This window comes from Trachemys scripta, chromosome 1, assembly GCF_013100865.1.
Source record: "Trachemys scripta elegans isolate TJP31775 chromosome 1, CAS_Tse_1.0, whole genome shotgun sequence".
NCBI classification, from domain to species: Eukaryota; Metazoa; Chordata; order Testudines; family Emydidae; genus Trachemys; species Trachemys scripta.
This window is the reverse complement of record NC_048298.1, coordinates 83,126,548-83,148,211: the sequence shown is the minus strand read 5'-3', so window position 1 is coordinate 83,148,211 and position 21,664 is coordinate 83,126,548. Positions and strand designations below refer to the sequence as shown.

Genomic DNA, 21,664 nt, shown 5'->3' with positions numbered 1-21,664 from the left:
CTGTTGAACTCTCTTCTTATAACTCAAATGTATAAGGGCTTCAGATAATGACATTTCCTATTGGGAAGATGATCAATGAACCTCCAGGTAAGACAATTACGAGGGAGCCATTGTGCATTTTGAGACCAAAAACAAAGCATCTTTCATTAACAAAGTGATTAGTCCCTGAACTGTGATTAGATTTTCCTATTGGCCAAATATGATACGTTTCTGTAAGGTGCATCTTCAAACCCTTCCACATCCAGATTCACGGTAAGATCCACTTTTTGTGAAAGAACAAAATGTGATACAGGTTATATGGTGTTCCTGGTATTCTGAGATCGGTGCAGTTTTCAGATTAAGCCCACTTTTTTCAAAAGAGCATACTCAATTGGAGACCCCCCCTCCAGAGCCCTGTCCTGCAAAATTCCAGGGACTCATTCCTCCCCTGTCACGGTGTTCATCAGTTGCATGAAGCCACAGGAAGAGCAAGTGACACACAAGTCTGATTTATTAATTAGCGATCCTGCTAATGCTTCTTAGTCATCAGTTTCACTAGTCATGGGGGGAGAGGCAATTTCTCAGATTGCTAGGGCCAAGCCCATGCAAAGCTTTGAATATCGAGACAGAGACTTTGAACTGGACTCTTCATTCAATTGGGAGTCAGCAAAGAGACCAGAGCTCTGGAGTTATGTGTTCAGTGACCTGTTGTGCTAAACAAATGATCTGCTATCTTTTTGTACCAATGTGAGTGTTTTGGGATGTTTTCGTCTCATTCCTAGATATGAGATGTAGTGATCAAACATGAAGGTCATGAATGTGTATATTACTTTGGCAAGGACTGATGTGATGGGGCCCAATCTTCAAGCAACTAACAAGTATAAGATAGGCTTTTTTCCCTGCCATTGATAACTGAGCATTCAAAGCTTTGAGGAGTTCAAAAAGACCCCAAGGCTGTACAGTGACTTAACAGTCTGAGGGCAAATGCCCTCAGTAATGGAAGATGTTCTCTCTTTCTACCAGCATCACCCGACTAATGCCTTGGCTGGGCTTTAACAAGCAGCAGTTCCTCCAGGTGCTGCTTATGGCTCGACATTGAGAAAGATGGTAATCATAGAAATGTAGGGCTGTAAGGAATCTCAAGACGTCATCTAATCTACCACCACCCCACCACCCCCGCCACACACACACTGAGGTAGGACCAAGTATACCTAGACCAGTGGTGGACAACCCGCGGGCCACACATGGCCTATCAGGATAATCCGCTGGCGGACTGTGAGACAGTTGGTTTACATTGACTGTCCTCAGGCACGGCCCCCTGCAGCTCCCAGTGGCCGCGGTTGGCCATTCCCAGCCAATGGGAGCTGTGGGAAGCAGCGCAGGCCATAGGGGTTGTCCACCACTGACCTAGACCATCTCTGAAAGGTCTTTGTTTGATCTGTTCTGAAAAACCTCCAATGGACAGGGATTCCACAACCTCCCTTGGAAGCCTGTTCCATTATACTACCATTGTAGTTAAGGCTACAATTCTGTCATGGATTTCGTGACCCCCGTGACTTCTTCTGGGGCAGGGCTGGAGCAGCAGCTGGTGGGAACAGCTGACCGGCGGCCAGCCCCAGGGTTGGTGGGGACAGCTGGTTGGGAACCAGCCCTGGGGCTGCTGGAGCAGCAGTCCTCTGCCTGCCAGAGCAGTGGCTGAGGTTGGCTCAGCCCCCCCCCTGGGGCTGGAGCAGCAGTAGTCAGCCCCTGCTGCAGGACCAGCAGTGGGGCTGGAACAGCTACAAGCAGAGCAGCGCTCTGTTTGTCCCCCCTCCCTCTGCCCCCAGCATATTTTTAGTAAAAGTCAGGGACAGGTTGCGGGCTTCCATTAATTTATGTTTCTTGCCTGCGACCTGTCCATGACTTTCACCTGTGACAGAATTGCTGAAGATAGGGCCGATTACGTCTTGCTTCTTGTCCCACCTTCAGTGGACATGGAGAACACAGTCTTCTTTAGAGAAGTCCTCAACATATTTGAAGGTTGTTATCAGATCCCTCCCCAGCCTTTTGTCAAGAATAAATGTGCCAGTTTTTTTAACCTTTCCTTATAGGTCAAATTTTCTATGCCTTTTATCATTTATGTTGCTCTCCTCTGGCACTCCAATTTATCCAGATAATTCTTCAAGTGTGGTCCCCAAAATGGGACACAGTACTCCAGCAGAGGCCTCACCAATGCCAAGTAGCACGGGACAATTATCTCCTGGATTTTACATAGACTAGTAGTGTTAATGTACCCCAGAATATTTGCCTTTTTCATAACTGCATCACATTGTTGGCTCATATTCCATGTGTGATCCACTATAACCCCCAGATCCCTTTTAGGCGTAGTACAGCCTAGCCAGTTATTTTGTAGTTGTGCATTTGATTTTTTTCACCCTAAGTGTGGTATTTTGCACTTGTCTTTATTGAATCTCATCTTGGTGATTTCAAACCAATTCTCCAATTTGTCAAGATTGTTTTGATTTCTAATCCTGTCCTCCAAAGTGCCAGCAACCCCTCACAGTTTGTCATCATCCACAAATTTTATAAGCATACTCTTCACTCTGTTATTCAAGTCATTAATGAAAATACTGAATAGTACTAGACCCAGAACAGATCCCTGCAGAACCTTTGTAGATACCCCCTCCCAGTTTGACAGTGAACCATTGATAGCTACTCTTTGAGTATGGTCTTTCAACCAGTTGTGCACCCGTTTTATAGTAATTTCATCTAGACCTACTTTTCCCTCATTTGCCTTTGAGAATATCATGTGGGATTGTGTCAAAAAGCTTACTAAAATCAACATATATCACATCTACAGCTTTTCTCCCTCCCCCATCCATTAGGCCAAAAACCCTGGAAGGAAATTAGGGTGGTTAGGCATGAGTTCTTGAAAATCTGTGTTGGTTATTACTTATGATACCATTATCCTCTAGGTGCTTGCAAATTGATTATTAAATAATTTGTTCCAGTATCTTTCCAGGTATTGAAGTTAGGCTGATTGATCTATAGTTTCCTGGGTCCTCTTTGTTCTCCTTTTTAAAGATAGGTTCTATGTTTGCCCTTCTGTGGTCCTCTGGACCTCACCCATCTTGGTCCTGTTTACATTTGATGTAAAGTGGATGGAGACTTTAGTGTCTCCTGCATACCACTGGCGTTTCAGCCTGTGTTGTCTCACTGGCTTTCCTAATGTCTTCCTATATATCTTGAATATGAAGATAACAAGCTTGTGGGACTCTGCAGGGCGGCCTGCTGTGGAGGAACAGCTACTCACAGTGATCCTCAGGGTTCAATCTGAACAGAAGGTTTTGTGGTGTTTCCAGTGGCCTCTGTAGCTGCAGGCAACCAGACTGTTAGATTCTCAACAATATGAAATAGCACAGACAGGACCAGCAGGCTGAGTGTAAATGTAGTTCCCCTGTTTGTGGACAGGAGGAGGTCAACTACCAAAGCAACAATAGATGTCTCTGTACTGTGCCCTGTTCTGACACCAGATTGAGTGGGATCTAAGACATTGGTTGCTGAGAGGTTGCTGACTTCTTGATCAGCTTGCTTAGAAAAGGGATGCAAGAGACCAGGCAGTAGTTTGGGAGATCACTAGGGTCGAAGAATGGTTTCTCAATACTGTCTGGGCCATTGCCTGTTTTAGTGTGAAAGAGAAATCCCCTGCATCCATGTCAGTGTTGACAGTTTCTATTAGTAGTGGTCCCACAATGGAAGGTGATGTGTTCAGGAAGAAAGGAAGCAATTTGAAGCCTGGAAGGATTCTGCAAAGGTGTGATTTTGCCACATCTATGACAGAGCAGAGGTTGGATCTCTGCCTCCTAGCTCATTGGCATAGATTTGTAGAAATTCTTTGTATCAGACTTTATTTTCTGCCACTGATGCTCAAGTTTTCTTACACCCCCCTTCAGCCTCCAGCCATATTTCCAACAACCGGGGGTGGGGGGGGAGGAGGGAGGTGAGAGAGAGAGAGATCTTGCTTTGATGCTAGAGCATCAATAGAAGTAGTTAGGGAGTTGTAGTGACTCAGTAATTATTCAACTCTTGATCAGCTATCGTTTTTTTATAAATTAAGTTTTAGAATTTGGCAAGTCCAAATGTTTTTGATCAGTCCACTTGGGTAGTTGTTTTTTGTCTTGCTGTGGAGAGGGTTTTTATTTCTGTCTAGAGGAGGACGGGGTCTGACCAGGATTGGGGGGAATCAAATCTGTGTTGCTTATGTGCACATCCTGCCTGAGGATGTTGCTGACTCTGTGTGTGGAGTCTGAGATTGCTTCTGAGAATCCTATGGTGGAAAGTTATAGAAGTACCAACTTTTCTATTTGCTGGTCACTTCCTCCCTCTCTCATTTCTTTCCTCTCCCCTTTTCCTCTAACCATTAGTCTGGCCACTCTCCACTTTTCTAGCACCACCATTCCTCCATTTCAGTTGCTCCTTTATTCTCCATTGCTCACTCTTGTCTGCATTCCTACATTTTCTGTCCCAGTCTTTTCTTACTGGTTTTATTTTTTTCCTTTTTTCTGGTACTGCTGTTCCATCTGGAATTCAGTCTGTAATTCTCTCCCCTCCCCCTACTTTGATTTCTCTCTCCTCCCTACTCTGCTGCTTTACCTGTCTTCGCTTTCCATAACTGTACCTGCCTTGCTTTTCCCCCCATTCTATATCATTCTCGCCTCCTTTTATTCTCTGCATCCTCCTCTCTGACCTGTAACCCACTCTGCTAATCTTTGTACACCTTCCACTGCTCTCTCTCGATTTCTTTCCACTTGACCAATGCAGAGTACTTACCTGTTAAAAAGTATATAGAAAAGGTGTTTGTTTCTGACTGGTTCTTTGTTTAACGATTTTAATGAATGTTCTTACCTGAGCTTGTATTTTTTTTCAGGTTTTAAAAATCAGCTTGGTTGGCCACAGGAAACGTATTTTGGCATCTCTGGGAGACAGGCTTCACGAAGACCCTCCTCAGAAACCACCTAGGTCAATAACCCTCAGGGTAAGTTCCTAGCAAATTTGGTATCTTGTAAAGTCAGCAATCGTTTTATAAAAATCATATTTAAAAAAAAAACCCTGAAAACACAAAGAATTGTCACTTAGTATCTACGCATATAGAATGAGTTTTATCACTTTCCTTTTTGTTTGCTGTTCTGTAGAGCAAGTCTGTGCTTTAGGGCATGTCTACACTTACCTCCGGAGCAATCGATCCAGCGGGAGTCAATTTATCGAGTCTAGTGAAGACGCGATAAATCGACTGACGAGCGCTCTCCCGTCAACTCCGGAACTCCACCGGAGCAAGAAGCGTATGCAGAGTTGACGGGGGAGTCGACTCTAAGTATGTCGACTTCAGCTACGCTATTTTCGTAGCTGAAGCTGCGTAACTTAGACCGACTTAGCTCGCCTCTCCCTCCCCCCCCCCCCCGTGTAGACCAGGCCTTAGTTACACAGAGCTAACTGAAATCAGTGAGATAAACATGTATAGATATCAAGGTGTTTCTGGGTATCTAAAGTTACTTGTCTTACTCAGTTTCCATTAATAACCCCACTCCTGCAAGCCTAGTCATGATGCCTTTTAGGATTTTCCACATTCACTGATTTTTATATTCCTCCCATTGCAATAAATTCACTAGATTTCTAATCCCAGAAATTTTGCTTTCTTGATATCTATTATTCTTATTATGTTATGGTCTGGGGACCCCATCTTTACTGTGTTGTGGTCAAGGTAGTTCATGTTCATTAGCACCTTTTACTATGACATTTTCATTCAGTTCTTCCCTGTTTGAGTAGATTTGATTTGAGTATTTCCATGGTGACTGCTCCTCTGATTGGAATTTCATTCTGGAATGGATTTCTAGTTGTCGGGCATAATGTGCTCTCTAGTTGTATTTCCTGGTGTTAGGAGGAGAAGGTAAAACTAGAGTGGGAGCTGCTGCTGCCTTTTATAATCTTATTTTAACAGAAAATTATAGATTCTATGACCTCCCTGTTTTTACCCTTTTTAGTCTCAAAAGCTATATACAAATGCTTGGATTTAGAAATCTATAACCTGTTTTTTAATATTGTGCTAGCGAAAGTGTCTTTCAGTTCATGATGTCCTGCCCTAGAGAATTGCTCAAATATAGATATTTTTAGTTACATTTTATATCTTGGTTTGTTGTGTGAATGGTCTCCTGGCACACTGCAAGTGCTAAAATAAAAAAGAAATGGCCAATGGCTGAAAGTAGCACACTCTCATTCAGTGGTTTCAATGCATTGGACTGGAAAACTATTTCTATAGGTGGGGATGTTTCCTCTTCTGCTGGTGGAAAAGCTTTAATATACTATGTTACTAGCAGCATTGTGCATTCTCAAGGTACAGTGAAAAGTACACTAGATCTCCTCCTCATGTAATCAGAATGAGGAAAAATATTTCACTGCCCAACAGCTAGAATTACTAATGCAGACAGTAACTAAATATTATTCATCACTTAATGTACAGTTTTCTTCACTGGGAGTCCTAAAGGAAAGGACATGAGTTTGGATTAAGATTTTCTACTCCTTCAATAACTGAGGATACTGTACCATAGAAATACTCAAACAAAAACATAGGGTAGTGTTTACCTTATAATATGCACTAATAATTTTATTTCAAGCTGAAGAATAGTTTGGATATGGTGAGATGTATTTCTGCTTCTTTAGGAAGATCTGTTTGTGTATAGCACATTGAAAGAACCGTTTTTTGTGTGAGGATTGTTCCTAAAAGGATGCCAGTATAAGTCTTAAGTGGGCTAATAGCCTCATACCACCACTTCAGTTTTTCTAGTTCCTACGGTAGCTTTAAACGTTGGTAAATATTAAAGCAAAAGTAACAAAGATACAGTATGAAATGCGGAGATTTATTACTCTTATCTATGACCAGAAACCTTCCATTGGAAGAGCAACCAACCATATTAGACCACCCCAGGCCTCCTTACTCTCCTCCTGGTCTCTCAGCAGCTTGAAATAGGGTGCCTTGATGCGATCCACAATCTAGTTTGGCTCTGTGGAAAACTGCACCAAGAATCCACTTTAATTATTCCTCTAAAACAATAAGAGGTAGGTTTTCCTCCCTGCGCCAAAGCAGCCATTTGCATCTCGGCATTGTTGTACGGTACCTTTAGGCCCATTATTGTTTAATATTAAATACTTCTATTATAGTTATGGTTCATACACACAAACACACAAACTGGCACATTCCCTGCCCCAAAGAACTTAATCTAAGAAAATTATCTCCTGTCACTGTTTCCTGGTGCATGTGATACCAAACTGGGCCATCTGCTCAACACCTAGTCAGAAACCAGACTGTTCCTGATAGTGAGGTTCATCTGTAACTGTATCTCCTGGTCACCCCGGATCTGGACAAGCACTCTTGTGAACCTCAGGCCAGCTTTAGGTATCCTTGCACGAAAGCTTCTTTTGCGATGTGATTCAAAAGCAGCTTGGGAAGCTAACACTGAAATTTGATGATCACACAAAGTGGATGCTGGCAAACAGGGGTACACACATGGAGACGGAAGGTGTGCTGCCCAGTTGTGCAGGTGAGGGCTTCTTGAGAACTTGACCCTACAGCAGAGTTCAGAAAATTGATCAGAGTCCACTTAAGAAGTGACTAGCGCATTGTGGGAGAGACATGGGAGGAAAAATTGATCCAGTGCAATTGCTATGCTAGTGCTTGCAGTCCCTACTAGTACAGCACCCGTGCAGATTGACATGGTGGTAGAGAGCATGCTCTTAGCTTTCCTACTAGCAAGTGGAACGTTGCTGGTAATATGAACACCTGGGCACTAATGTTTGCAATTCTGTGTTTGGATGTATGGTGTGTTGTTGGATGCAACTCCCAGACTATTCCAGTGTAGGCAAGGCCACAGTGTCCTGCATCTGTTACACTCAAACAGTTTGGCTAGATACTGATACACTAATGTTTTCTGGAGCTCTTGGAGTTGTAATCTGTGTTCTGTTTCTCTCTCTAATATCCCCGTATAAACTGTATTCTGCAGGGCCATTACAATTGTAAGTAAAATATGTATCTTATATCTCTGCACACTCATTTTCTCTCCCAGCAAAGGGAGACATTACTGGAGTACAAATCACCTTGCTGCTTCAAAGTGGCAGTATATTGCCCCTTACAAATAGTTCAGGCATCAATCATGCCTTTACCTGGACCCTGACAAGGGCTGGCCTGTAGCTGCATCTTCCCAGCAGCAGCTCTGGGAGCGGACTTGACTCAGAGTTGGGAAATGGGGACGTAATTTTCTGCCAGCCTATACCAGTAGCAGATTTCTTCCCCTTCCGCGCTGCCCACCTCCATCATCTTCCACCTACACAGGAGGAATAGTGTCTCCATGGAGCCTGCTCACAAACCGGTGATGTGGGGAGGCCGTGAGGAAAATAAGGGTGCATTACTGCCCTCTACAAGTTGTGTAGGGCACGTCACAATGTAATACAATATAGCATTCACTCATGATAAATTCTTTCTTCAGGAAAAGCTCCTAAATTTTGTACTGACAATCGTTCAAATATAGTTTTAAACAGGTTGCTTGAAGACATAAAAATGGTATTCTACCATGCTACATTTTCCATTTCTATCTAGGAACCCAGCGGTAACCATACTCCTCCTCAGTTGTCTCCCTCACTTAGCCAAAGCACTTACACTACTGGTGGCTCCCTAGACGTTCCTCACATTATCATGCAGGGGGATGCGAGGAGAAGAAGAAATGAAAGCTATTTTGAAGATATTCCCCGGTCAAAACTGGAGAGGCAGATGGCACAGGTAAGGTTAAAAAGCTGTCCTCATGCTGTTGATCAAAGAATTAAATCTAGTCATTGCTGCATACTCAGATATTGGGGCCAGATCCAAATCAGCAAATGCAGTATCCATTTTTGTTGTTTTTTAGTTTCAAAGCAGTGTATGCCAGGTTTCTGAATCCTAAACTAGATTAGTTTTTGCACATATATATGTATATATATTTTTTTCAAAAGTGTGTGTATGTATTTTATTTTATACAGATTTTTAAATATATTGAGATTCCCCTAAATACAGGTAAATGCCTATGTGCATTTGAAAATCACACTAGGTGCCTAATTGCATCTTTAGGCATCTAAATACCCTTAAAAATGAAGCTCACAATCCTGCAAAGAGTTAATCTTATGAATGAGTCTTTTGCAGGATCAGGACCTACATTTTTAAACTCATAGTACTGAACTATTTTGTTTTGTTTTGTTTAAAGAAAGAAATACATAGTAGTAAGGAAGACAACGAGGAGTCTGGTGGCACCTTAAAGAGTCGAGTGGCACCTTAGCATGGCTACCCCCTGATACTTGACAGTAGTAAGGAAAGAAATTCTGGAAAACAACTTCACTTATAGAGAAATAAGTTAGAATAGGACATAGAAAAAGATCTAGGCCCTGATCTTGCAGTCTGCTTGTTCTGGGCAGATCCCTGTAAAATGGATCCACACTCTCCTGTCTGAAGAAGGGCACCAGGGAGGCATTAGTTATTAGTGGGGATTGTTTATACTTCCTTCCAGGAGGCCAAAATATTGACTAGCCTTAAACAAGTAATTGCTAGGCCCTTGCTCAAGAAGTCATCACTTGATGTTAAAGGCATCCCTGTCCTGTTTAAAAGTTTCCCTTCATGGGGAAACTTAATGCAGATTTTCTGATAGCAGCCCAGGTGCTGCTGACATGCCTGTGGGATCTGTCAGAGCTGAATAGGGTTGTTCTTTGCTGACTCTATCCCATCCTTGTTGATGGGTCTTAGAGCAGAGTTTAGGAGTAGCTCCTGCTCTCTGAGAGTCCTCTTATAAGCAGTTCCTTGTGGTTCCATTGTATTGCCCTGCCTGTTCTATACAGACAGATGTACAAGCTCCTGAGAGGAAACTCCATTTTAGGCTGTGTTTTCATCAGTATCAGAAGACATTAGTTTCACCTCTCCTTTTCATGAAAAGGTGCCAATTCCTAGCACTGGCTGAGAGAGCAACCCAGGTAAAAATGAGCTAGCAGAACCTCACTATAGAAAAGACAAACATGATAGAAAAGACAAACAGGTTTGAAGGGAAACTAATGAGGGGTGTGACTGCTTCCTGTACTGAGTGTGCCCGCCCTTTTCTAAGGAACTTTGTAATCTTGAGGTTTATTTGGACATACTTAAAAGGTTTGTAATTTATTTATATAATGACTTATGTGCCCATCACCGTAGCACTAAATGCATCTCGACATTAAATTAAACTGTCCACAAAAGACAGCATAAACCAGCCCCCTTCCCTGTACTCCTTCAATCAACCAGAAATAATGTACTGATGATTTTAAATCAAGCATATGCTTGACAAAAAGATGTGTCTTGTACCACTCTAAAGGTCAATAAAGTTAAGCTATCAGCAAAAGTGCCTCAGGATGATCTCTGCCGCTCTTTGTGCATAGGGAGAAAGATACCAAGTCCTAAATCATGTAATGCTTTGCAATGTAGATCAAAAATAAAACTTGGAATTGCACCCAAAAACAGATGGGAAGCCAGTGCAGTTCATGGAGCACATTTGTAACATGAACAGTTCACTTCACTAAGCAGGCAGGCTGCTACATTCTGCTCTGTGTGAAGCTTCCAAGTAGTCTTCAAGCATAGCCCAAAGTAGAGCATATTTCAGTAGTTCAACCTTAAAGTGGCAAAGACTGTGCAAATAACTGTGTTACGGTCTACATCATAGAGAAAAGGCTGCAATCTCTTTGTTAAATGTGTGTAGAGAAAAAGCAATTAAAAATGTAAATGAAAAATGAAACCCATCTGCTACCTGGGAATCCAAGAGCAGTTGATGAATTCCATTTGTTAAGGCAAATATTTCTAGGAAAGTGAAATTAGTTTTTTTTTTTTTTTCCAAAGAAAAACTTGGCTGTTGTATCATTTTATCCTACTGAATTAGGGCTCTCATTCTAATCCAGAAACTGGGGACAGTTGCCCGATGTGCAAGCTTGCTTTCAAACAAAAATCTGCTAGGCTTTCACCGTGAGCTGAAGTTTGACTGAAGTCCATGTGTGTGGGTGTGGGGGAACATTTATCCCTGTACCTACTTAACCACTTACCTACTGTAAAATACTTCTTTGAAGGTCACAAAACTTGGATGTTTGGATATGAAATATCTCATTATTTATGGTTGAGTTGACTGATTTGTGCACATTTTATCACTTGGTTCACACTCCCCTCTTCCTCTTTCAGTCTCTAATGTTTTTGGTTTTTTTTTTAATGTACCATTTTAGCAGCCCAGCCTGCCTCCTTTTCGCTTTCCTCTCTTCCTGTCTTAACGTCCTGATCCTTCAGCGAGGTCTGAAACATCCCTTCCTCAGATACATTGGGATTTTTCAGGAAAAAATAAATTTGCTTTTCTGGAGAGGCCTCATATGTGCCTCCTATCCAAAGAGAGAACAGGGCATTTAGTACCTCTCCTGCTTCAATGCATTTGAAAAACCACTTAAGTGTTATTTTTTTTCCTGGGAGTTGGTACCCAGTGAATGCCCTTCTGCCCCTTCTCTCTCACTTTCTCAGTGAAAAACTAGGATTAGTCATCCTTCAGGATTCCTTCAGATACCAAATGAAAAAAGATAGATCCAGAATGAAATCATAGCTTAGAGTGGTGGCTGTGTTAGCATTTGTACTCAAATCTGCTTGGATTCTCTGCTAGCTCTGCATTTGGTTCTGTGGTACTGGTGTATGCAGAACTCCCATTGACTTCAACGGGAATATCAATGACTCCATGTGGTGATCATCCTCAGTTTGTCCGAGTCATGCTTTTAGGAGGTTAAACTGGGCTTTGCTCAGCCAATCTGGTCTCAAAATAGACATATTAATTGATTTTTTTTCTCATCATCTTGACATGTGTCCCAAATGCTTTGCTGAAATGAACTTTATTTAGAAACATAAATTCTAAATTTATGGAAGGGACCTCCTGGGTCATCAAGTCCAGTCTCCTGCTATCATAGGCAAATCCATTATGTAAGCCATTCATAAATTTATTATGATCAATTTTAAAACTGGTTAGTCTGTTGTCCCTGATACTTCTAGTGAAAGGCTGTTCGAGATCTTTAGTCTCTCCCAAAAATTCCTCTTGAAAGTAAAGCATTCAGTTTGATCCTAAGCATGGACACGCTAGACTTTGTTGTATCTAGCATTCCATTCTGATCCAAACATTTATAGGTTCCTTTGGTTTGTGCCAGACTGACTTCTTCGCAAGCAGTTATTGAAAGCATCCTGCCCCCAGCTAGAGTACTTCTCACAGACAAGTCCTTTTTTATTCTACCACATGTTACTGGGGCTAGTTTGCATATTTCTTTTTTCCCTTAACCCTTTCTCTGCTAGGTTCCATTCAAGGGATATACACTCCACCATAGAGAGATTCATGTACATAAGGACGGCAGGATCAAGTGCTCAGTGCTGTAATTTTGAAGGATTTTTTAGATTCATTTTTCATCACATATTTAATGGGCACATTTTAGCTTACATTGAAGAGAGGCTACTGGATGAATGACAGTTTATAGATTTATAGCTTACTAAAAAGAGTGCATGGCTCTGTCACACTGTTCACTTTAGCTCTTTTCTCAACTTTATTTGATTTTGTAACTTTCTGGTAAGCCTATTTTGAGCCTTAATTTAATATTTAAAATCCAAAAAAAAAATTTTAAAAGGATCAATGCACTCTAATTGTTCTGTCATTAATGACACATATTTTCACTATATGCTATGTATTAATCATCAAGCATGCTGATTATTGCATTAGATATCCTGCTTTTGTTAAGGCCATTTAATACTTTAGAAGATAAAAGATTTATGTCATTCTTCTAAATCATACCCAGATCTTATTTCTAAATATCTATGACTTATTTGCTTGATCGAGACAAGATTGATTAAATTAATTTAACACAGGTGAGCCTGCCACTATAGGAGGTCAAACTAGATGATCGCAGTACTTACTTTCTGGTCATTTTGTAGTACAGGGAGGTAAAAAAGAGTAATGCAGAAATTTTCAAAGGCGCCTAAGCAATTTAGACACCCAAATCTTATTGAATTTCCTTCTAAAATCCCAGCCAAAATGTAAAATCTTGGAAGTCCTAGAGATTGCCAAAATGTAACACAGCTGATTATGAAAAGGACTTTGTGTTACCTATCTAGATAAGACGGACTAGCCTGTGAATCATTGGTATTGGAGGCAGAAGATGATTTAGTGCTGAGCTTGCAAGTTATAGATGAACGTGATCAAATCAGCATATTCAATGTAGCTTCAGTTACACTCAAGTGTACTAAACCTTGAAATTGGAATGGAAATCACTGATTCATTTGTTTGGGAAATGAGTGAAACGATTCCTGAAGGTCAGCAAAAGGCAGCTTGTCACAGGCAAATGAACTCTTTTCAGAGGAGAATATTAATCTGTGTGCTCAAAGTGTCAATTTAGAAAATCAGACTAGATATGTAACTTCAGGATCCTTAGTTTGCCATAGGGGTCAAAGAAGCCTAACTGGGGCGATGTACGGCTAAATGGGGCTCCGATTCATCCAAGTGTCAGGCCCTGCTTCCTGCCTCCTCCAGTATGAGTGGGGAAAAGTTCCGCAGCTCCAAAATGTCACTGCCACTGAGCAGTGCTCGGCTCTGTTTGCCTTCTCTCTGACAGCTGGAGCCAAGCACCGATCAGTTTGCTGAGCATTACAGGAGATCATAGTGGTGGAAGCTGCTGCTTCTGAAGTGTAGTTGGCAAGTCTTTGGAGTCCAGTGCCTTCTCCAGTGGGGCCCACATCATGGTGCACTTAATGATCCTGATGTTAGCTACCATCAATCCTAACTGATAAACTTTATAGAAACATCGTTTTTCCAGGGCAGACTAAGGGCCAGCTGAAAAGCTCATTGATGACAATGGAAAGAGTCCTCTTGAAGTTAGTGAGGTTAAGATCAGGCTCTAAAACCTCAAGAAGATCCGACATTTGTGGCAGGGAAAATCATGGGTTTGAAAAGGAAGCCTGGTTAAGTTCCTTAAGAAAAGCTGCTTAAAATCTCAGCTCTTTAAGACTAAAGATTCTACAGACAACAAAGAAATTCTAACATCTAGAGTAAAAATGCATCAAAGATCGCAAGATCAGGACATTGTTGTTACTTCATTATTTTGGCCTTTGTGTATTGTAATAGTGTTGTAATGGGAAGAAAGACACTGTTTCATATCTCAAAAGGATGGGGAAAAATTTGAGTTCACATGTTCTTGGTCTAGGGAATTCACTGAAGATGGCACCCAGAGCTGAAGCCTATGTCCACTCCATTTTTAAGCCTTTCTGGGTTCTTTGTTTTCATTATTTGATTTGATGTTCTATTCTAGAACTTAAGGGCTAGGTAATGTAAGAGGGTAATAGCTTGAATGTGCATTTGAAGTAAAGTCATTCCAATGAGTGTGGTGCTACCGTGGAATGTGAAGTTTTGGTAGATCTGTAATTGATTGAAGTATTAGGACTACCACATAGGAGCCTATACCATAAGTAGAACTATACCTACTAGCAGCAACTAAATATTATCTCCAGTTAATTAAAAGTGTAATAAAAGCTAGAGAGGGAGAAACAGGTTTCTTTGAAAAGAGCTGAGGGAGAATTTTTCAGCTCTTTATAGCTTGAACTTCCACACTATCTTCCAAGTGTTTTACGAATATTAACTTATCTTCACGATGTCCTTGAGGCTACCCTAGGTAAATATCATGTCCTCCAATTTACTCCTAGGGAAACTGACACACAGAGAGATTGTGATGTGGCCAGGGTTACACAGCAAGTTTGTGGCAGAGTCATTAACAGAACCCAAACCTCCTGAAACCCAGTCATGGATTTTAACCATGAGTCTGTAATTTTTGTTCGTTCATCTGTATTGTGTATTTCTTTTTTTCTTTCCCCCCACTCTCACCTTTGGAGGGATTTAAAGATTATGGAGGAACTTAAGGATTGAATGTCTAAAGGAGGAGACCAATGTGCAAGGTGATCATCTGCAAGAAGCAGTGGATTAAAGTGAGAATAATGTGTTTTATCAACAGTTGAAATTGTTGATGAAATATATTATGGCAAAGAATACTTTACTATTTCAGTGGATTTAAGAAATGGTAAAATGAGGATGAGGCCAGTGTGGATGAAAATCTTTTGTTCTGCTTTTGTTTGAGAGTTTGACTTCTGTTTCAAAATGCAACCCACCAATGCAAAATATAAATGTTGAAGAACACAAGACAGATGTAATGTAAGAAAACCCCAATAAGAACCTAATGAAGTGTTTAAAATTTCACCTTTTTAAAATGTATTATATTTTTAAATACTGAAAGATTGCTGAACTGTGAAGAACTTGAATTTACAGCAGAGGAAAAATGACTATATGAGATTTTTGACTGTATGATAAATATGTTACTGAAAGAATGTTGTCTTTTTGTATACTATTTGATCTGACTGTCATGACCCCAAAATTTCACCAAACTCACTTCTATGAAGCTCTAAATATCACCTCCTAGTATACTGAATATGGCTAAGTAAATTATAAAAAAGGAATTAAGAACTAACTCAGTAATGTCAACTTGAAAAATCTTAATATTTTCAAAAATGTGACACACTTTTGCTTTTTGAAATGATGCAGTGGGATGTAGATTAGATCTACACACTGCTTCAGCATACAGAGTCCAAGAAGAGTGTGCAACTTTAATAGTTGGTGTTAATGGTGCAATTAATGCCACAAATACTAAACCAAGATATGTGATAATTACTCATTTACAAAAAGAACAGGAGTACTTGTGGCACCTTAGAGACTAACAAATTTATTAGAGCATAAGCTTTCGTGGGCTACAGCCCACTTCTTCGGATGCATAGAATGGAAAATATATTGAGGAGCTATATATACACACATACAGCATGAACAGGTGGGAGTTGCCTTACCAACTCTGAGAGGCCAATTAAGTAAGGCCTGGTCTATACTACCCGCCTGAATCGGCGGGTAGAAATCGACCTCTCGGGGATCGATTTATCGCGTCCCGTCGGGACGCGACAATCGATCCCCGAATCGGCGCTCTAACTCCACCAGCGGAGGTGGTAGTAAGCGCCGCCGACAAAAAGCGGCAGAAGTCGATTTTGCCGCCGTCCTCACAACGGGGTAAGTCGGCTGTAATACGTCGAATTCAGCTACGCTATTCACGTAGCTGAATTTGCGTATCTTAAATCGACTCCCCGCTGTAGTGTAGATGTACCCTTAGAGAAAAAAACTTTTGAAGTGATAATCAAGATAGCCCAGTACAGACAGTTCGATAAGAAGTGTGAGAATACTTCTCCCCTTGTAAGTATTCTCACACTTCTTATCAAACTGTCTGTACTGGGCTATCTTGATTATCACTTCAAAAGTTTTTTTTCACTTACTTAATTGGCCTCTCAGAGTTGGTAAGACAATTCCCACCTGTTCATGCTCTCTGTATGTGTGTATATATATCTCCTCAATATATGTTCCATTCTATATGCATCCGAAGAAGTGGGCTGTAGCCCACGAAAGCTTATGCTCTAATAAATTTGTTAGTCTCTAAGGTGCCACAAGTACTCCTGTTCTTTTTGCGGATACAGACTAACATGGCTGCTACTCTGAAACTACTCATTTACAGGTTTTTTCACTTATACAAGCATTATTTTTGTAAGGGTGATCGGGAAGATCCAGGGAGAGTGGCAGTTCCTCTTGACAAAGTAACTCAGAGCTAATAAAATAAAAAATGCAAAGAGTCCAGAGAAGAGCTCTAAGCTCCAATATCCAAATCTTTTAGCTCCCGGAAAGATCCATTGGAGCTATGGGTGCTTTTTTGAAAAGCAGTCCATATATTTTAGCTGCCTAAATATGGATAATTGGTGCTTGACTGTAGGCAACCAAATTTTAATATTATGTCCTCTGATCTTAAGTATTGGTTGTTAGATCAGAATTTTGTGTCACATTGGCTCCAGTCTCCACCTTAAATCATCACCTGCACAGAAAGTCAGGGTAGCTATGGTGAAATGTCTTCAGTCCCAAGATTATGAAGATTTTGTTTGTTAAATTCATCAAGATGTTGACAGTCTGTTTTTTCCTTGTATAGTATTAGCATTGAGATGCATTCACACAGGAAGCCCAGCATGACAATCTCCAGAGATGTCCAGTCAGGGAATAACTGACAGAGGCAAAGATAACAGGCTGGGGAGCATTTGTGGGGAAAACATTAGCATAGGGGAAGTGGTCAGTCAGCAAAAAATTCAGTGCACTAGTACTCTGAGCTGTATCGATGCATCTTTTTCTGAGGAAACTGGCGTGTTTTCTCAGATCACACAAGGCAGTAATAGTCTACAAAAACTGACAGGAGGAACCTTAAGCAATCTCCCCTGGAAGAAACCAGCTCCTGTTTAATGGGATGAAAACAAATCTGAGATCAGCTTGTAGTCTACCAAGTCTCTCTGCATGTACCAGCTCAACTCAACCACAGGCACAGTAGTTGAGTAGAGAGGAATTCCATCCTGGGGATCAGAGTCAGATGAAGGGGGTCTTCAGCTGGTTCACAGACAAACAAGGGAGTCCCTTTGTTCTCTTTATGTCAAAGGACAACTACAAGGTACGTACTTCTGCAGCAGATGCCGGGAACAAGTAGTCATGGCTCAAGTTGCTTTCTTAGGAAAATGTCACTTCAAGATGGCCTGCACTTTTCTGCAGATCCTCCTCATGTGAAGAATTATCAGGAAGGCAGAACTCCCACCCCCTCCATTTTCACTCAAAAGGGCTTGTTTGTGAAACTAACCTTTGGGTATTCCTACTTGTGAGGTGCATTCCCCCGACCCTCTCCTGAGAGCTTGGTGACCCTCTGGAAAGCAATGCATCCACTGCATGAGTCCTCTCTCTGCTCTGAACATTTATTTTTATGAGATTATAAAATCACCATGTAAGCCCAGGCATCCCATTTCATTCCTTTCTGTGGCCACCTGCAGCTCTAAGGACCTGCTCTCCATTCCCAGAATGATTTTCTGTGGGTTGAATCCAAAATTCCCTTAATTTTTAGTGCAAAGTTGAATTATAATTAGTTAGCTAGTTTGTGTCAATGTACATATCGTTTTTATTCTGGGTTCTGTAGACATGGGTAAGAAGGGTGTATTTTATGCTTCATGACGGACATGCATACCCATTGTTTGTTGGGCCTGGGAGAGGAGCAGTGGAAACAATAGAACATTGCTGCTGCATGTTCATGCCAACTGCTCACCTGCCCCTCTTCCGCAGAATGCTTTCATGTGACTTCTCTTGGACTCAGCTGAAGGAATTGAGATAGCTACATCTGCACAGCTCTTTTATAACGATGGCGCCGTAAAGAGACTACTCAGTGCACAGGAAACCCACTCTACTTACAGTAATGCAAGCTGGGAACGTGCTGCTTTATTCAGCCACATAAGAGAGTGGAGGAAACAGCCACTAAGTAAACAGGAAGGAAAGGAGGGGTGGAACATGGCTCCAACCCATAATATTCTGAATAACTCAGTTAACCCCTTGAGGGCCGTTTTACTACAGACTCCAAACATTTCATGCAGCAAGGGAGCACTCACAAGGCCCCAGTCCCCTCTGGGGGACGGCTTTCTGGATAGCTCTCAAGCTCTGTTCCACCAGGGGGTTGCATCACACAAGCATGACTATGCAGACTCAACTTGCTGCAAGATCCACAGTTACCCTAGTGTAGATATTAGGACCACTTTAAAAGATCATTATGATCATATTAGTCTGGCTTTCTGCATAGCAGACTGGACATTTTTCACCCCATGATTCCTGCATCAAGCACATAATCACTAGCTGATCTAGAACATATTTTTAGAAAGATATCCAGTCTCAATTTAAAGTTGTCAAGTGACGGAGAATTCACCACATCCCTTGGTAAATGGTTCCAATGGTTAATTACCCTCACTGTTAAAAAACTGCATCTTATTTCTAGTCTGAATTTATTTTATCTTCAGCTTCCAGCCACTGGCTTTTGTTCTGCCATTGTCTGTTAAACTAAAGAGCTCTCTGCTTTCGGAAATCTCTTCCCCATGTAGTACTGTGTTCAAGTCCTCTGTTAACCTTTTGTTGGATAAACTAAACAGCTTGAGCTTCTATAGCCTTTCGCTGGTGGGTTTTCCAGGGCACAAATCATTCTTGTAGCTCTTTTCTAAAACAATCTTGCCACCAATTTTTTTTAAAATGTAGACACCAGAACTGGAATCAGTATCCCTGGAATAGTCTCACTAATGCTGTGCCCAGGGGTAGTATCACCTCCTTACACCTACTCAGTATTCCCTTGCTTATGCATCCAAGAATCCCATTTGCTCTCTTAGCCACTGCATTGCACTGTGAGCGTCTGTTCCAGGGATCGGCAATCTTTGGCACGCGGCTTGCCAGGGTAAGCACCCTAACAGGCCGGGCCAGTTTGTTTACCTGCTGCATCTGCAGGTTTGGCTGATCGCGGCTCCCACTGGCTGTGGTTCACCGCTCCAGGCCAATGGGGGCTGCGGGAAGCGGCGCGGGCCGAGGGATGTGCTGGCCGTCGCTTCCTGCAGCCCCCATTGACCTGGAGCGGTGAATTGCGGCCAGTGGGAGCCGCGATCGGCCGAACCTGCGGATGAGGCAGGTAAACAAACAGGCCCGGCCCGCCAGGGTGCTTACCCTGGTGAGCCGCATGCCAAAGGTTGCCAATCCCTGGTCTCTTCAGTCACAGAGACCCCCCAATCCACACACACACACAGATGCTGAATAAAGGGGCTGCAAGCTACATGAATATGCCCCGTAGATCACAAGCACTGAGCATTATTCATTTTTCCCATGGTTCAGCAAGATGTGTAGTGTCTGTAATTACGCTGCATGGATTAGATCCTGCTTTGAATAAGTCTACAGGACCTTCAGTCTCTCACAACTAGCCAAGGTTAATGCAATGTTGTGGCAGCCATGTTGGTTTCAGGATATTAGAGAGACAAGTTGGGTGAGTAATATCTTTTATTGGACCAACTTCCGTTGATGAGAGAGACAAGCTTCTGAGTTTACACAGAGCTCTTCTTCAGATCACCTGAATTTGGTCCCAAAAAAGATATTACCTCAGCCACTTTGTCTAATAGCCAAGGTTAAAGCATTTTTCAATTCCAACATTTATCATTTTATTTGAGGGTAGGGGGATGGAGTTACAGCAGAAATTGTATAAGGTGGTTGCCTATTAATCCTTCCCAAGTTCTCAAAATATTACAAGCTCACTTTCAGTATTTTATTAGATGCAGCCTCTACTTGCTGGGGGCAAAGGGCTGTTTGTCTTGAACTCCATATGTTGCATTTATGAGGGAAGAAGGGAGAGAAGTGTACAACCTTTTCTCTTCGCAGCCTCTCCACCTGTTCTCCCCTGTTAGCTTGAGTTAGACTGGTTCATAACTTGGTGGGGTACTGCAGTTCCGGCACATAGGGCACCTGGAATGTGGAGACCTGGGTCCTAATCCTGACTCTGCCATTGACTCCTGTGTGGGATGATGGACAAGTCACTTACTTGGACTGTGCCTCAGTTTCACCATCTGTAAAATGAAGATAATGAGGCTGGTGAAGTGCTTGCAAATCTACAAATGAAAAGCACGACCTAAGTGACAGATAAAAGTAGTATTTTTTAGAACACATATACTCTGCACCAGTATTTTGGTTACACCGGTGCAGATGTGTCTCAGGATTTATGGGAACATTCTCAGACAAGCTTTAGACGTGTTTTAGAGAGCAGGGCTACCATTTTTTTAACTTATGGAAATACTGGACTGCAGGAAAAAGGAGAGTAGATTAAAAGAAAACTGGGAAAGAGTGAAGTGCTCAAACATTCTGTGGCCACTACCTGAACAATGGATGTCTGAGAGGATTAAGCCTGACTGTCTGAAATAGTAGAGGAAGTTCACAGGAAAGAAATAGCTAGTAATATTTTTTTCTTTGTGTGAATATATTTTATGAAAGTAAGGCGATGTTGACAGAAGCAATGGAAGTTTCTTAACACAATTCTTCTAAAGGGTCCCAAGTTGTAATGGGACAATGATCTGGGGAACATCCTGTATATATAATCTATCTGTATATATTTTGGGGGAATGCGATTTCGTATGAATATGCATGTGTTGTTGTTTGAATGTTAATAGTTTGCATTTATTTCTTTGTGCATTTGGTAATATTTATTAGGAATAGCTGTTGACATTTTTTCTGTCCTTCACAGTATCTCTTTGCAAAATGTTGCTAGTTGTTAACCTTTTCTCACAGAGCTCTGTGTCCCTGGTATTAAGTGCCCGAGTTTTTTTTTTGTTTGTGTACACTGTCTATTGTTCAGATAGGCTGTACACTTTGTTCTTTTCTTGTTTTGAGGTAACATGTTCTAGGGGCCTGGGAACTGGTAGCTCCTGAATTCTAATCCCAACTCTCCTACTAACTAGTTTGTGACCTTGGACAGTCACTCTCAATCTCTCTTCTTTGGTCAGTTTCTCCATATTCAAAATAGAAATAAGCAAACTTCCTTAGCGGCTTCTCAGGGAATTCAATACTTCATTGATTAATGTTTGTTCAGCACTTTGAAGCCATAGAAGATATATAGAGTAAATGCTAAATACTATTTTCTTCAGAGGCAGGAAAATCTTGGTTTCTGCATAAAA

At 41.6% G+C, this 21,664-nt stretch overlaps 1 protein-coding gene across 1 annotated transcript in view; it reads left to right on the top strand.

Moving 5' to 3' along the window:
- ANKS1B (ankyrin repeat and sterile alpha motif domain containing 1B) overlaps positions 1-21,664 on the top strand; it is a 757,754-nt gene that overhangs the window by 680,435 nt on the left and 55,655 nt on the right. Inside the window, exons 18-19 of the mRNA XM_034778452.1 lie at positions 4,886-4,993; positions 8,603-8,782. Coding sequence (XP_034634343.1) covers positions 4,886-4,993; positions 8,603-8,782 — 288 coding nt within the window. The remainder of the gene's footprint in view (positions 1-4,885; positions 4,994-8,602; positions 8,783-21,664) is intronic.